The 18249-nt window shown below is 41.2% G+C and overlaps 1 protein-coding gene across 6 annotated transcripts in view; it reads left to right on the forward strand.

Annotated features, from left to right (window-relative positions):
• Positions 1-18249, forward strand: part of TULP3 (TUB like protein 3) — a 62737-nt gene that overhangs the window by 27200 nt on the left and 17288 nt on the right. For all 6 annotated transcript variants that reach the window (XR_011540260.1, XR_011540261.1, XM_070620499.1 and 3 more), the window contains exon 2: positions 12229-12280. Coding sequence is in view for 4 of the 6 variants with exons in the window: in XM_070620497.1 (XP_070476598.1) it covers positions 12229-12280 (52 nt within the window). In the remaining 2 variants the exon portion in view is untranslated. The remainder of the gene's footprint in view (positions 1-12228; positions 12281-18249) is intronic.

The following is an 18249-nucleotide window of genomic DNA, read 5'->3' on the forward strand; positions in this document are numbered from 1 at the left end:
AGAATACTATGAAAAGCTATACACCGAAAAACTGGATAATCTAGAAGAAATGGGTAAATTCTTAGAATCATATGACATTCTAAAAGTGAATCAAGAAGAAATAGAAAATCTGAATAAACCAATCACGAGTAGAGAGATCGAAACAATAATCAAAAACCTGCTAAAAAATAAAATTCCAGAACCAGACGGCTTCCCTGGTGAATTCTACCAAACAGTCAAAGAAGACTTAGTACCTGTCCTTGGGGCCGGCCCTGTGGTGAAGTGGTTAAGTCCAGTGCACTCTGCTTTGGTGGCCCTGGTTTGCAAGTTTGGGTTCAGAGTGTGGACCTGCTCCACTCATCAGCCATGCTGTGGAGACATCCCACATACAAAGTGGAGGAAGACCGGCATAGATGTTAGCTCAGGGCTAATCTTCTTCACCACCCCCCCCCCCCCAAATAAAAAGAAAACTCCTATTCTTCTCAAACTCTTTCAAAAAACTGAAGAGGAAGGGAAGCTCCCTAGCATATTCTATGAAGCCAACATTACCCTGATACCAAAACCAGACAAGGATAAGACAAAAAGAAAATTACAGGCCAGTATCACTGGTGAACATAGATGCAGAAATCATCAATAAGATACCAGCAAATTGAATAGAATGATACATTAAAAAGATCATACACCATGATCAAGTGGGATTTATTCAAGGGATGCAGGGATGGTTCAACATCTGCAAATCAATCAACGTGATACAGCACATTCGCAAAATGAAGAAAAAAAGTCACATGATTATCTCAGCAGATGCAGTGAAAGCATTTGACAAGATACAGCATCTATTTATGATAAAAACTTTGAATAAAATGGGTATAGAAAGAAAGTTCCTCAACATAATGAAGGCATAAATTATGACAAACCCACAGCTAATATTCTCAATGGAGAAAAACTGAAAGCTATCCCTCTAAGAACAAGAACCAGACAAGGATGCCCATTACTACCACTCTTATAACATAGTACTAGAAGTCCTAGCCAGAGCAGTCAGGCAAGGAAAAGAAAGAAAAGGGATCCAAATTGGAAAGGAAGAAGTGAAACTGTCACTGTTTGCAGATGACATAATTTTATACATAGAAAACCCTAAAGAACCCACCAAAAAACTTTTAGAAATAATAAATGAATATGGTCAAGTCACAGAATACAAAATCAGCATACAAAAATCAGTTGCATTTCTATACACTAACAATGAAGTAGCAGAAAGAGAAATTAAGAACACAATCCCAGGGCTGGCCCAGTGGCATAGTGGTTAAGTTTGCACGCTCTGCTTCAGCAGCCTGGGGTTTGCAGCTTTGGATCCTGGGTGCAGACCTATGCACCACTCAAGCCATGCTGTGGCAGCATCCCACATAGAAAATAGAGGAAGATGGGCACAGATGTTAGCTCAGGGACAATCTTCCTCACTGGAAAAAAAAAAAAAGAATACAATCCCATTTGTTATTGCAACAAAAAGCATAAAATGCCTAGGATAAAGAATAAAACTTCACCAAAGAGGTGAAAGACCTGTACACTGAAAACTATAAGGCACTGAAAGAAATAGACAACACAGAGAAATGGAAAGATATTCCATGCTCTTAGATTGGAAGAATTAACATAATTAAAACATCCAAACTTCCTAAAGCAATCTACAGATTCAGTGCAATCCCTCTCAAAGTTCCAATGACGTTTTTCACAGAAACAGAACAAAGAATACTAAAATTTATGTAGAAAAACATAAGACCACAAATAGCCAAAGGAATCCTGAGAAAAAAGAAGAAAGCCGGAGGTATCATACTCTCTGATTTCAAAATATACTGCAAAGCTCTAGTAATCAAAACAGCATGTTAATTATACAAAAACAGTACTAACACACACAGATCAGTGGAACAGAATCAAGAGCCCAGAAATAAACCTACAGATCTGTGGTGTGGACAGCTAATTTTTGACAAGGGAGCCAGGAACATACAATGGAGAAAGAAAAGTCACTTCAGTAAATGATGCTGGGAAAACTGGACAGCCACATGCAAAAGAATGAAAGTAGACCATTATCTTACACCATACACAAAAATTAACTCAAAATGGAATAAAGACTTGAATGTAAGACCTGAAACCATGAAAATTCTAGAAGAAAACACAGGCAGTACGCTCTTTGACATTAGTCTTAGCAGCATATTTTCAAGTACCATGTCTGACTGGGCAAGGGAAACAGTAGAAAAAATAAACAAATGGGACTACATCAAACTAAAAAGCTGCTGCACAGCAAAGGAAACCATCAACAAAATGAAAAGGTAGCCTAAAAATTGGGAGAAGATATTTGCAAACTATATATCTGATGAGGGATTAATAGCTAAAATATATAAAGAACTCATGTGTCTCAACAACAAAGAAACTAACAACCTAATCAAAAGATGGGCAAAAGATATGAACAGACATTTCCCCAAAGAACATTATATAACATTATATATAACGGATGACCAACAGGCACATGAAAAGATGTTCAACATCAGTAATTATCAGGGAAATGCAAATCAAAACTACAATGAGATATCACCTCATGCTTCTCATAATGGCTATAATTAACAAGACAGGAAATAACAAGTGTTGGAGAGGATGTAGAGAAAAGAGAACTTGCATACACTGGTAGTGGGAGTGCAAACTGGTGCAGTCACTATGGAAAACAGTATGGAAAGTCCTCAAAAAATTACTAACAGAACTACCATACAATCCAGCTATTCCACTTCTGGGTACTTATGCAAGGAACACGAAAACACGAATATGTAAAGATATATGCATCCCTGTGTTCATTGCAGCATTACTCACAATAGCCAAGACTGGGAAGCAACCTAGGTGCCCATCAAGGGATGAGTGGATAAATAAGATGTGGTCTGTATACACAATGGAATACTACTCAGCCATAAGAAACGACGAAGTCTGGCCATTTGTGACAATGTGGATGGACCTTGAGTGTATTATGCTAAGTGAAATAAGTCAGAGGGAGAAAGTCAAATGCTATATGATCTCACTCATAAGTAGAAGATAAAAACAAGGAGAAACAGTCACCTAGAGACAGAGGTTGGATTGGTGGTCATCAGAGGGGAAGGGAGGAGGGTGAAAGGGGTGATTAGACACATGGTGGTGATGGATTGTAATTAGTCTTTGGGTGGTGAACGTGATGTAATCTACACAGAAATTGAAATATAATGATGTACACCCAAAATTTATATAATGTTATAAACCAATGTTACTGCAATAAAAAGAGAAAACTACAAATTCTGAAAAGAACTTAAAAATTAATAAAATGTATAGTTTGCATAGATTTAACGTTAACACTCATTCTGAATTATTTGACTCCCTTTGTATGTAACTTTTAAAGATAGCTTTATTGAAGTATACTTGGCGTACATCAAACTTTGCATTTAAACTGTACATGTAAATGATGTGTGTACACCTGTGAAACTCTTACTGTCGTCAAGATAATGAACACACTCCCGTCGTTTCCTCCTGTCCTTTTGCAGTCCATCTCTCAGATACCCACTGATCTCCTTTTTCGTCACTATTGATTAGTTTGTATTTTCTAGAATTTTATATAAATGTAATCTTACAGTATGTTGTCTTTTTTTTGTACTTAGCAGAATGATGGTGAGATTGATCCATTTTGTTGTGTGTATCAGTAACTTTTTCCTTTCTATTGCTGGATAGTATACTACATAAAATTTGTTTATCCATTCACCTGCTGATGGATACTGGGGTTGTTTTCAGTTTTGGGCTATTAAAAATAAAGCTGCTGGGGCCCAGCCCCATGGCCGAGTGGTTAAGTTCTCGTGCTCCGCTTCGGTGGCCCAGGGTTTTGCTGGTTTGGATCCTGGGCGCGGAGGTGACACTGCTTGTCAGGCCATGGTGAGGTGGCATCTCACATGCCACAACTACACAGCTAGCGGGACCCACAACTAGAATATGCAGCTGTGTACTGGGGGGATTTGGGGAGAAAAAGCAGAAAGAAAACAAAGATTGGCAACAGTTGTTAGCTCAGGTGCCAATCTTTAAAAAAAAATAAATAAAGCTACTGTGAACATTCACATATAGGTTTCTTTGTGGACATATACTTTCATTTCACAGATAAATATCTAGGAGTGGCGTGGCTGGATCAAGTGGTAGGTATATGTTTGACCTTTTAAAGAAATGGACTGTTTTCCAGAGTGGTGGTACATTTTATGTACAACTCCTGGCTGCCCAGCAGTGTGAGTTGCTCTATATCCTCACCAGTGTTTGGTATGGTCAGTTGTAGGGGAGGAAGAGGATTTCTCTACCCTCTGGGTTCTTCTGGCTGGTCTAAGAATGAAATTGACATGAGACAGAATAACAGGAGAAAATCAAACATTTAAGAGTGTATAATTTATTACATGGGAGAAACCCAGGAAAACTGAGTAACTCACCAAAATGGCTGAAGCCACTACTTTAAATATCATCTTCAGCTAAAGACAGAGGAGGATGTTGGGGTAGTGGTTTTGAAATTTAAAGGGGAGGAAGGCAATTGACATGGAAATGAAAAGGCAAACCTTAGGTAGAAAAGTGTTTGCCATGCCTTGCAAAGACAGTGTGACATGAGGAAGACTTTGGTCAAATGGGCCTTGCTAGGTTCCTCCCTGTCTACCACACCCAGTTCATGTTCTACTATTGTTATCTAATGTTGATAGCTCCTTCCTGGAACAGGCCTTCTACCTTAAATTCCTTTAGGCAGTTAGGGAGGAGGTCAGAGTTTCTTTCTGAGTCTTTTGCTTTTAAAAATAATGATGCTAGGGGCTGGCCCCGTGGCCGAGTGGTTAAGTTCGCGCGCTCCGCTGCAGGCAGCCCAGTGTTTCGTTGGTTCGAATCCTGGGCGCGGACATGGCACTGCTCATCAGACCACGCTGAGGCAGCGTCCCACATGCCACAACTAGAAGAACCCCCAACGAAGAATACACAACTATGTACCGGGGGGCATTGGAGAGAAAAAGGAAAAAATAAAATCTTTAAAAAAAAAAATAATAATAATGACGCTAAACAGACACATTTTGGGGTGGCAAATTCTGATCCCCCACAATATCGTTTTTCTAATGATTCTTTGTCACACATAGTACATTTATTTCTGATAGGTTGGGTTGAACCAAATTTTTATAAATTGTGTTTATTTTAACTTCATCCAGGCAGCTAATTACTAAAGATTTACCGCTATGAATTCTTCTAGCTGAAATGAATAAATTACCTTCTAAATTGTCTCTTCATCAATCCACCTTGAAATTTATTGCATTTATTTAATAAAGTAGTCTAAGCCTTCCCTTCTCATTTGTTTCTAACTACAACTAATTTCTGAGGCTGGAAAGTATCATTTATGATATTGTGAAACAATGTGATAGTCAGTAAAGGAAGTGTTCACTCAGGTTACTATTCGAAAAGTCACAGGCTGCACATAGCCTTCATGTTTGCAAGTCTCATCCTGCTGCCGTCCTGGCAGGGACGGTGTTTATTCCCTCTAGCACCACAGAAGGAGCCTGTTTAGCCTCCTGCATCATTGGCCAAATTGCAGCTGAGTGCTGATGACAGCATCCTTATTATCCAGCACAGTGTAGGAGGCAGCAAGAAGGACACCCTGACTGTGTAGCAGCAATGGATTTTGTGTTAGTGGCAGCTAGGAAAATTTATTGGCTTTTGCAGGCTTAGAGAACCTGACAGGAATGCTGAGAGTGTAGAGTAATCCTAGAATCCCGCAGGTCATTCATGTGTCATTGAATGCTTCAGACTGTTGGGCATGGTTGGGCAGGGACAGCCCTAGACTAGCAATAGAGTGAGCCGTGTTCTAAGGTGGACTCCACGTTCTCAGATATTTGGTCTTGGGCGCATTTCTTTATTGTTTCGTGCCAACTCCACTCCTTAGAAATACAGCGTGTGTAGTTTAGGTGCTAGATTAAAGGGCGTGTGGATTTTTAAGTGTACTCAGTCCTTGATTGTGAAATAGACATTTAGCAAAATATCTATTTCCTTTTTTCCCTTTTATTTCAAAAAAACTGAAATATGCTGGAAAGTTGCAAGAAAAGTACAATTGATAACCTAGCCCCTTCACCTAGATTCATCGCTGAACATTTATTTTTTAGTATCTCACTTTAAAAAATCTTTTTAGATTTACAGAAAAGTTGTGAAAATATAAGAGAATTCCTGTATGCCCTTCAACAAGTTGTCCTTAACGTTTATATCATACATAACCGTAGTACAGTTGTCAAAACCAAGACATTCATACTGATGTGGTACCATTAACCAATCCACAGGCCTTATTTGAATTTTGCCAGTTTTCCCGCTAAGGTCCCTTTTCTGATCCAGGATCCAAATACAGGATCCTGTGCTGTATTTCGTTCTCATGTCCCTCTAGTCTTCTCCAACCTGCATAGTTTCTTAGTCTTTTTTTGCCTTGACACTTTTGAAGAGTACTGGCCTGGCCAGTTATTTTGTAGAATGTTCCTCAGTTTGGGTTTATCTGGTGTTTCCTCATGATTAAAATAAGATTATGCATTTTGGGCAAAAATACCACAGACCTGCTGTTGTGCCCTTCTCAGTGCATCGTATCAGGAGGAATATGATGTTGCTGTGTCTAGTTACTGGTGGGGATGTTAATTTTAATCACTTTGTTAAGGTGCTGTCTCCCAGGTTTCTTTCTTTCTTTCTTTCCTTTTTTTTTGAGGAAGATTAGCCCTGATCTAATTACTGCCAATCCTCCTCTTTTTGCTGAGGAAGACTGGCCCTAAGCTAACATCCGTGCCCATCTTCCTCTACTTTATATGTGGGATGCCTACCACAGCATGGCTTTTGCCAAGCGGTGCCGTGTCCATACCCAGGATCCGAACTGGCGAGCCCCGGGCCACCGAGAAGCAGAATGTGCGCACTTAACTGCTGCGCCACCAGGCCAGCGCTTCCCAGGTTTCTCCACTATAAAGTTCTTGTTTTTCCCTTTGTAATCAGTAATTATCTCGTGGACAGATATCCTGTTTCTTGTTATACTGTCACCTACTAATTTTAGAATCCATTGATGCTTCTTGCTTCTGCAACAGTTATTACTATGATGTTTGCCTAATGGTGATTTTCTATTTCCTTCATTCCTTTAATCTGTATTAATTGGATATTTTTTCTGTAAGGAAGAGCTGTCCCCTCTCTCCCTTTATTCATTCATTTTTCATTCGTATCTTTATGGACTCATGGATGCTCAGAGAAGTGTGGCTCCTCCATACTTCTTACCTGTTCCCATTCCCTCGTTATTTCTGCCCCATTCCTACTCACAAAGGCATGCTCCTACATGACCACAATACTGTTATCACATGTGCGACATTTCACATTCATGTAATAGTCATGTAATGTGCAGTTCATAGTCAGATATCATCAGTGCACCCCATGCTGTGGCAGTGAGCCACGTATAAAATAGAGGAAGACTGGCTTAGATGTTAGCTCAGGACTAACCTTCCTCAGCAAAAAAAAAAAAGGGTTTGGCACCAGCAGTCTTCTTATAACACATATACTATTTCAAAAATTCTTTCTGTTGAAGAAATGCTATAAAGAAAAAAATGTGTACAAGTTTTTCTGTGAGTGTATATTTTTTCATTTCATTTCTCTTGGATATATACTTAGGAGTGGAATTCTGGGTCGTATGGTAACTTTATGTTTAATCATTTGAAAAACTACCAGACTGTTTTCGAAATGTCTGCACCATTTCACCTTCTCACCAGCCGTATATGAGGATTCTGGTTTCTCTATATCCTCACCAATACTTGTTATTACGTCTTTTTTATTAATAGCCATCCTAGTGCGTATGAAGTGGTATCTCATTGTGTTTTGGGTTTTTTTTTTTCAGATTGGTACCTGAGCTAACAACTGTTGCCAATTTTCTTCTTCTTCTTTTTTTCTTTCCCTGCTTCTTCTCCCCAAACCCCCCCCCGGCACATAGTTGTACATTTTAGCTATGGGTCCTTCCAGTTGTGGCATGTGGGACGCCGCCTCAGCGTGGCCTAATCAGCGGTGCCATGTCTGCGCCCAGGATCTGAACCAGTGAAATGCGGGATCGGGGAAGCAGAGCGCGCAAACTTAACCACTCGGCCACAGGGCCGGCCCCTCATTGTGGTTTTGATTTACATTTCCCTGATGACTAATGGTGTCCAGAATCTTTTCATGTGCTTATTGGCCATTTGTGTATCTACTATGGAGAAATGTCTGTTCAGATCTTTTGCACATTTAAGACAATTGGTTGCTTGTCTTTTGGTTGTTGAGCCGCAAGAGTTCTTTCTATATTCCGAACACTAGACCCTTATCAGGTATATGATTTGCAAATGTTTTCTCACATTCCGTGGGCTATCTTTTCATTTTCTTGATAATGTCCTTAGATGACAAAAGTTTTTAATTTTACGGAGTCTAATTTATCTTTTGTTGCTCATGCTTTTGGTGTCATATCTAGGAATCAATTGCCAAATCCAATGTTATGAAGATTTATTCTTGTGTTTTCTTCTAAGAGTTTTATAGTTTTAGCTCTTACATTTAGGTCTTTGATCCATTTTGAATTAATTTTTTGTAAGTGGTGTGAAACAGAGGTCCTACTTCATTCTTTTGCCTGTGGATGTCTAGTTGTCAGGCACCACTTGTTGAAGAGACTCTTCTTTCCTCATTGAATGATCTTGGCACCCTTGTCAAAAATCGATTGGCCATAGATGTATGAGTCTGCTCTGACTTTTGAGATATTCATTTTTTTAATTATAATTTTGTCCTATGTGTGTATTCTGTATGCAATCTAGTTTATCATGTTTTTGAACTTTATACAAAAAGAAGCTTAATAAATGTATTGTTTTGTCTGTTTCCTCTTTTGTTTAACATTGTGTTTACAGTCAATTCATGGATTTGTAGTAGGGTGAAGTTCATTCATTTTCATTGATGTATAACATTCTGTTGTATTATTCATTTGTTTTCAGTTTATCTTGTGATTCTTAAAAGTATGAATATAGGAGTAGATGAGGAGACACGTCTTTTAGCAGACTTTTGCCAAATATTTGTTAGGTGAATAAGTGATAGAGGAATTGGAAACTTTTTGGTGTCTGTAAACAAAGATGGGTAGTTGGGACACATTCTCAGAAAAATCCTTGTGTGTCTCCTGCAGTGGTAAAGCTTTATGTGCATCTTCAGTTTAGACTTTGGCTGGAAGGTAGCTGGAAAGTAGTTCAAGAGCATGGTGTTCTGTGGGTGTTAAACTGAGCCACAGGAGCGACAGATCTTTGTTTCTCCAAGATGTATGTTTAGGGTTTTCCCTGTTTGTACCAAGTAAACAGGAAATTTCCTATGAGAAAAAAGGGAGGAAAACAGTAATTGCATTTCTTTTACTCTGTAGGAATTTTTTCTGTTTCGTATAGATTTACTAACCAGGCTTGGTTAGGCTTGTATTCAACAACTGAGTTTGAAATGAAGGAAAGAGAGTATTAAAGGAAAAAAATGCAAATTTAGTAAAATCGTATTCCAGTTTAGACTGGAAATTCTAGTTCAGATTTAAGGTAAGTTTATAAAATATTTTTATTATTTCTGTTGAGTTGTAATTTAAAACCAGAGCTCAGAGAAAGTGTAGCTTTTGATGTATAGGAGGTATCTAAATGTTATGATTATATAGTGTCTCTTTAGTGCCTCTCTGTTGAGGTCAAAATGCGTTGATTATACCCTGTTTATTTAAAATGTCTGTTCAGCTTGCCCAGGCTTGATGAAAGCAATTAAGCCGTGTCAAGATGGGGCATTGAAGACACACCTGTTTTCTTTCCTGTTAGAGGCCTTAAGAGAAACGTTTGAAGCCTTTAGTTGTGTATCAGAATTTAGCCTTATTGAGGAGGTTTTGGCGTTGGTGGGGGTGCTGGGTGGGTAGTGTGATTTTTTTTCCATGGCTAGAGGGTTTTGTAATTCTCGTTTAGTGATTAGGGGAGAGTGAGTTGGAGGATAAGCAGATTCATAACAGTAGCTGTTGAAAATGCTAGTCCATGACAGTGAATTTTTTTACACTTAGACTTTCCTATATAATGTTCCTAATGTTTTTGTCATTTTATGTAGAACTTTTTCAAATTTATACTAATATCCACTGAATACTAATAATATTCTAGCAATGTATACATAAAGCTAGGATTTAAAACTATGTGAATGAGGATTAAGAACAAGTAAAACATGAACACATCGAGGAGACATGTAGGGCCACACAGGCCTGGCTGGAAGTTGTTTTTGCTTTGTTTTAACGTAAAGGTTGTAAGAGAATTAATAGAGGCGACTGTCAGAGAATATCTAAGGGGTTGTTAAATTTGCTTATAGGTTAGTAGGCAGGAAGGATCTTGGAGATGGTATGCAAATTCCAAGTTGCTATGTATTATTAAAATGCATAAAACCTTGTAAAATGTAGGAATGCAGTAGTCAACCATTAAACTATGGACAGATGCTTTGGTGTATTTACCCCAAATGCAGGCAGAGCTGGGCTTCCCTTTGTAGCCATGGGCTTTGTCTTCTTCAGTGGGACCTTGTATTTGCATTTTTTTCTGACAGTAAGCTCCAAGTAAAAATTTATAATATAAATAACTGAGAACCATTTCTGCCTTCTTTCATACTTTACCCGTTCCAAGAAAGCTGAGTCACAAAATAAAATCTTAGATTAGGAAATTGTGAAAAATAGAAAAGGCTTCACAGAGTGAAAAAAAAAATAGTTCAGGGGCCGGCCCTGTGGCCGAGTGGTTAAGTTCTCGCACTCTGCTTTGGCGGCCCAGGGTTTCGCCAGTTCAGTTCCTGGGCACGGACATGGCACCGCTTATCAGGCCATGCTGAGGCGGCATCCCACATAGCAGAGCCGGAGGCAGTCACAACTAGAATATACAACTATGTACTAGGGGGCTTTGGGGAGAAGAAGAAGGGGGAAAAAAAAGGGATTGGCAACAGATGTTAGCTCAGGTGCCAATCTTTATTTATTTATTTTTCAAGTAATTTGATTTGATAATGGTTTATAACATTGTGTAATTTCAGGTGTACATTATTGTTTATCAATTCCTGAATACACTTCATGTGCTTACCCCCAGTAGTCCAATATTTATCCATCGCCATAACATATGTGCCCCTTTATCCTTTTTTAGGTGCCAATCTTTTTTTTTTTTTTTTGAGGAAGATTAGCCCTGAGCTAACATCTGCTGCCAATCCTCCTCTTTTTGCTGAGGAAGACTGGTCCAGAGCTAACATCTGTACCTATCTTCCTCTACTTTATACGTGGGACGCCTGCCACAGCATGGCTTGCTAGGCGGTGCCATGTCCACACCCAGGATCCAAACTGGCCAACCCCAGGCCACCAAAGTGGAACGTGCAAACTTAACCGCTGCGCCACCGGGCTGGCCCCATCAGGTGCCAATCTTTTAAAAGAAAAAAAAATTCGAAAGGGTTTGTTTTATCAATTGAAGACAGTAATTTGATTCCATTTTTTTTGTTGTTGTTTTATTCCATCAAACAAATCTGTCTTCTAGTGCTATTAAATCCCGTCTGTTCGTCTACACTTAGAGTCTCCTTTGATGATTGGCATAATGTTTTATTACTGGCAAACCTGAAGAGAAGTTAAATGACTTGGTAGACCTTAGGGAAGTCAGTGGGCTAGAGTAAGATGCTGGATATGGTCTAATTCTCCCTCTCCTAAACCAGATCCAAAAAAGCAGTAAAATAAGTTTGATTTTTAAGTGGAATTTAGACTTGAAGAGACCAGGATTAACGTCTGTTTCTGCTGTTTAATCTTATGCACAGCTTTCAAAGTCTGTTTCTTCATCTTCAAAGTGTAGAAAATAATAGTACTTAATTCATAGGGTTGTTTTGAGAAGTAAATAAAATAATGCATGTGGAATACTTAGCACTGTGACCGGAATAAGCACTCAATATATGGTTTTAAAGAACAAAAACCCCTGCATGCATGGAGTCTGTTTTCTACATCTTTTCCTTATCCTTTGGGTGTCTCAGTCTCCTCAGGTCCTCTGCGGAATAATTGTGGCGTTGAGGGTGGAAAGTCCGCCTGCAGTCAGTGGGGATAGCGTCTAGAAACTGATTCTTTTCCGAAGGTGGAATTAATTGGTTCCAAATAGCCCACAGGAGTACATACACCAAAAGATGAAGTTGACGTGGTTTAAAAGGATTTTCTCTTTACATGCTTTCTTTTCATTTTTTTAAAAACAGTGCCTTTGAAGATGAGACCATGAAGCTTCGCCAGCTGAAACTAGATAATCAGGTGAGCAGAGTCTCCTCTTTTGAAGTAAGTGGACAGCTGTACTGACTGTGATACTGATGGTCTGGACTCTGAAGTCTTGGCAGGGCCATGGAAGGAAGACTGGAAAGGAAAGGGCTCTGATGTTAACTCAGCAGTGTCTGGAGTTAGTATGTGCTGAACCGAGGCCCTCGGCTATGGTTGGACCAAAGTGCTTTCAGGCCGTCAGCAATAAAACCGGCCTTGGATTTATAATCACTGAAAATTCCTTGGCACCTTTCCTAAGAATTAGAAGAATGTTAACATTGTATTTCTATGTAGTAATTTGGTCCTGCTGCGTCAGATACCTCTCTACACTGTAATTGCATGGAGCTACAAGATTTTTTCCTTGTCCTAAAATGCAGATCCCAACATGCTGCTGTGCCACTTAAAAACCTCCATTGCCTACAGAATAATTTTCTTCAGAGCACTGGTCCCGATTTTCAGTTACCCGTTTCTTTCTGGTTTTTTGGCAATGATTGATTTGTTTCTCTCCTCCCCTAGAGTAAGCTCCATGAGAACAGCAACCAAGGCTGTTTATTATGACCATTATATCAGAAGTTCCTAGCATAGGGCTGGGTGCATAATAATCCTTTATTAAATATTTGAAGGCAGGAAGGAACAAAGGAACAGTTTTGTGGTGTTATATGCTATGATATCATGGTTAGTCAGTTTAGAACCTATACCCAACATATATCGCTTTCATATTTCCTTTTTCATGTGAATGTTTTCTAATTCAGGAAATTCTGTAGCTCTAGTCTACCTCTGTAGGATCATTAGCGATGAAAGCTTCTAGACTCCATAGGTGACTAAAAACACCTCTAAAGTTGTGTCTTGCTTCTTTATATTACTGTTGGAATTAATAACAGGACTTGCAGCGTAATAAATTCCTTTAAAGTGGAATCATTAGAATCTAGGAAAGCGTCTCCGGGGAGCGTGCAGGACGGCGCGGCGGGCCGAAGCCGAGGAGCAGCACGGGCGCGCTCCAGGGCGGGGCGCAGCAGCCGCCTTCCCAGCCTTGGTGGCATGGCGCTTCCGCGGGGGCTGTCGCCGGCCTGCCCTGCCCTGCCCCTCCAGCGGCCGATGGCGGGGTCCGTGCCCGAAGCGGAGAGTGGCCCCGCGGTCTTCAGGAGTGCCCCGTGTGCAAGCCCGCGCCGCCCTCGCAGGGGCGGGGGTGACCTGCTGGCCGGCCGCGCCATCGCCCGCTCCCTCGCCCTCTCCTGACGGGCCGCCTGCGCGGCGCCTCGAGGAGCTGTGGCTCCAGCCTGACGAGGACCCCGCGGGGCCCCGGCCTGGCTCCCTCCCGGCGGGCGCAGACCCTGGCCGCCTCCGGCCGCGGCCATGCCCACACAGCCCGCCCCCGCAGCGCTGGCCCCGGCGTCCGCACGCGTGTGCCGCTCGAGACCGGTCAGTGAAGCCCACTTCCGGGCTTCGGCCGCCCTGCGCGCTCGCCCGCAGCTTGGGGCCCCTGCGGGCCACTTGGCCTGGGGGAGCGGCTGTGCTAGCTGGCGGCCTTGAAGCCCCGCTGGGGTCGACATCCCCGCGGCCTCCCTCCTGCCGCCTGCCTTTAAAGGGACTGGGGACATTGTAAGCAAACCTAGTTTTGCATAACAGAGGAGGACGCCGGCAACAAACCTCTGAGCCCTTACAGATGACTGCCTCGGGCCTCCCTCCCGGGGCAGCTGCCTGTAAGCAGAGACCTGGCCGGCCTTCTGCATCCGTTGTCTGTGAAGTTGTCCCTGAGGGGTGTAAAGTAAACAATTCTTTCTAATACTGAGAAAGTAAATAAAACTAGGCAAGAAACGAATCTTCCTGGGATCATGGGGAAAATTCCGATTACATATTTATTTTCCCTCCCCCGCAAGATCAGGATATTTGGAACGAGCCCTTTATTTTCTACATTCCATTGCATAGCAAACTGTATTTAGAATTTTAGATCTTTGATTTATATTTATAAGGCTAAATGGTACATCCTTTGCTAACATTAGGTGAAATCTATGATCATCTACCAAGTAATAAGACATAAGTTTTTGAACTTTATGTAGTTTTCGAGTTTTGTATATAGATATTTTCCTGGATTTTTTAAAAGATGGCCCAAACATTTTGTGACTTTTATTCTTTTCAGTGAGAACGCTGCATGTTGTATGTTTGTGGTATAAATGTTTAGATTTTGTAAGCCTTTTTATAGTACATTCTTTCTTTCTTTTTTTTTGTTGAGGAAGATTTGCCCTGAGCTAACATCTGTTGCCAATCTTTCTCTTTTTTGCTTGAGGAAGATTAGCCCTGAGCTAACATCCATGCCTATCTTCCTCTACTTTATATGTGGGACGCCTGCCACAGCATGGCTTGCCAAGCGGTGCCATGTCCACACCCGGGATCCGAACCGCCTAACCCCAGGCCGCTGAAGCGGAAGGTGCTACCGGGCCAGCTCCTATAGGAATTTTTTTAAATTCGAAAAAAATCTCTTTGGACTTGAGTATAAATGTTGGTGTTAAATGGTGTATGAATAGTTTTAGAGCCCTGAAATGCTACCCTATGCATAGGAAGGAGGCTGCTCAGCAAGGGCAAGGGGCTTCCCACAAATGCTGGCTGAGCACTCAGATGGCCTGTAGCTAGAAAGGCAGTGCCACATAATGAACAAAACAGTGGGCTGGGAAGCAGAAGGCTTTGGTTCCGGCTCTAGCTCTGCCGTGAGTTAGCTGTGTGATTTTAGGTAAGATCCTCAAACTCTGTGGGCCCCAGTTATTTCATCTGTAAAGTGAGGTTGGATCACATGAAATAATAGAATGTTGGAAAGGATCTTAGAGCGTGGAAGTTAGAGCTGAGAGGGAGATATTGGAGAAAGCTAGGCTGCTGCTGCTCAGTCTGGGCCTCCTAGGCTGGCCGTATCTTGGTGGGGGGTTCACAGTCCTCTGACAGTCACCTCGCTCCTCCCACCCCTGCCTGAGGTGCACAGGACATTAACCTCTCAGGAATTCTGCTATGGGAATGTCCTCATGCTTGAGAGTCACTGGTTGTGAGCTTTGTAGGATGAGAAGTAGTTTGCTAAGAGCAACCAAAGTTAATCAGTCTCTTGAGGATTGGTTCATACTAACCAATATCATAGGAGGTGAATCTAAATCAGAGGGTTAATTTATTAATTTCTAGTAAACTGTATGCCAGAATCAGCTGGTCATCACGTTTCCGTTAGAAAAGTCTGTTTGCAATCAGAAAGTGGCCTGGTGAGTTTGAAATCAGATAAGTGGAGTTTGTAAACTGTTCTTTATGAGAACTATCATCGTGTGATGGAACAGTTAATTCACCTCTACTAAAGGGATAAACCTGCCAACAGAATGGGACGTGTGAGTGTCTGCCCAGGACGCTCCTGCCTTGGACAGTCCTAGAGCCACAAGGTAAATCTGGCTCTTAAGTCCTGCCTTACCTTATTTCCACATAGACCATTTCCATTCTCTCAACTCATTCTTTCATCATCCAGGTTACAGTATTATTGATCAGATTAGTTTCTGTCATGTCTATCCTGTTTTCCTGATAGTACAGTCTTAGAATTGAATGTCTAGAAATCCTAGATTTTCAGGGGCCAGCTCAGTGGCACAGCAGTTAAGTTTGCGTGCACTGCTTCAGCTGCCTGGGGTTCGCTGGTTCGGATCCTGGATGCTGATGCACATGCCACTTATCAAGCCATGCTGTGGCAGGCGTCCCACATATAAAGTAGAGGAAGATGGGCACGGATGTTAGCTCATGGCCAGTCTTCCTCAGCAAAAAAGAGGAGGATTGGCAGCAGATGTTAGCTCAGGGCTAATCTTCCTCAAAAAACAAAACAAAACAAAACCCAGATTCTCAGGTAATTTACACATGGCTATTTTTGTCGTATATAGATTTTTGAACAGCTTTATTGAGATAGAATTCACATACTATAAATATATACCCAGTTAAAGTGTACAAATGATTTTTAGATCTTGTATAAATGGAATCAGACAATGTATAGTCTTTTGTGTCTGGCTTCTTTGACTTAGTGAAAGGGTCATCCATGTTGTATCGCATATCAGTACTTCATTCTTTTTGCTGTTGAGTAATGTTCCATTTTGTAGATATACCACATTTTGTTTATCCATTCATCAGCTAGTGGGCACTTGGGTTATTTCTACTTTTGGCTATTACAGATAATGCTGCTCTGAACATTTGTGTACAAGTGTTTGTGTAGACGTTTTCATTTCTCTTGGGTGATATACCTATAGGAATACCAAGGTGTACCTACTACACCTTAGGTAGTAGGAGTAGAATTGCTGGGTCATGTGGTAAGTCTTTGTTTAACATTTTAAGGAACTGCCAGACTGTTTTCCAAAGTCACTGAACCATTTTACACTCCCACCAGCAATGTACGAGGCTTCCAGTTTCTCCATCTCCTTGTTGATGCTTATTATTGTCTGTCTTTGATTATAGTCATTTAGTGGGTATGGAGTGGTATCTCATTGTAGTCTTGATTTGCATTTCCCTAATGACTAATGATGTTGAGCATTTTTTTTAGTGTACTTACTGGCTATTTGTATGTCCTCTTTGGAGAAATGTCTATCCAAATCCTTTGCCCATTTTGAAATTGAGTTATTGTCTTTTTGTTGTTGAGTTGTAAGAGTTCTTTATATAGTCTAGATCCAAGTTCCTTATCAGAAATATTATTTATAAATGTTTTCTCCAATTCTTTTGGTTGTCTTTTTACTTTCTTGATGGTATCATTTTCAGCACAAAAGTTTTAATTTGTCTATTTTTTCTTCTGTTGCCTCTCCTTTTTTGTTTTGTTTTGTTTTGCTGAGAGAGATTAGCCCTGAGCTAACATCTGTGCCATCTTCCTCTATTTCACATGTGGGTCACTGCCACAGCATGGCTAACGAGTGGTGTAGAGTGTAGGTCTGCGCCCAAGATCTGAACCCAGGTCACCCAAGTAGAGTGTTCTGAACTTAACCATTAGGCCATGAGACTGGCCTCCCTTGCTTGTACTTTCTTTTTGTTAAAGATTTTATTTTTTTCCTTTTTCTCCCCAAAGCCCCCAGTACATAGTTGCATATTCTTCGTTGTGGGTCCTTCTAGTTGTGGCATGTGGGACGCTGCCTCAGCATGGTTTGATGAGCAGTGCCATGTCCGCGTCCAGGATTCGAACCAAGGAAACACTGGGCCGCCTGCAGCGGAGTGCGCAAACTTAACCACTCAGCCACGGGGCCAGCCCCCCTTGCTTGTACTTTTGATATTATATTTAAGAAACCATTGCCTCCCGTAGGTTATGAAGACTTGCTCCTATGTTTTCTTCTCAGAGTTTACACTTTCTATGGTCTGCAGTCTCCTTTATTTCCTCATTTATTTTGGTGGTGTCCTTCAGTATTTTGCCCCCAGGGAATGGTAGTTGGACCTACCACCAGATTCTGGAGAAGGTGGATTCTTTGAACTATTGTTTAGTTTCCAAGGGAATTGGGAAATTAAAATTTCTGTGACACTTGTGACGGCAACGTGTTTTAATTGCATTTAGGGCATCAAACACTCCCCTCTGGCTGTCTTCCTGACTCCCCTGACCATGCCCTGACTTTGTAAGGAGTCCTTTGTTATGCAGCCTCCTTAAAGCACTCCTAGCTTTTCAGGGAAGGCAAAACACAAATGAAGCAGGAGTTGACGTCATTATGTTGAAACTCAACTAGCACCTCTCTTCTCCCCCCAACTAAACATAGGAGGGTGATTCGAATGCTAAATCAGGTGACGGTTTTCACCAAGATGGCGGTTTGCCCGCATGTCGATATTTTATGATTTCTTCTTATTTGTAAACTTGGACAGTAGTCAGATATATTCAGTGCTGTCATGTAGTAGCTGTGGTCCTGCAGTTCACAGTCTGACTGTCCAGTTGTGGGTTTTCTCAAGTTGTTGATGTAGGCTAGTCTGACTGGTGTTGAAGCTGCTGAAGGAGGGCTTCACCG

The sequence above is a fragment of the Equus przewalskii genome, chromosome 5, assembly GCF_037783145.1.
Source record: "Equus przewalskii isolate Varuska chromosome 5, EquPr2, whole genome shotgun sequence".
NCBI lineage: Eukaryota > Metazoa > Chordata > Mammalia > Perissodactyla > Equidae > Equus > Equus przewalskii.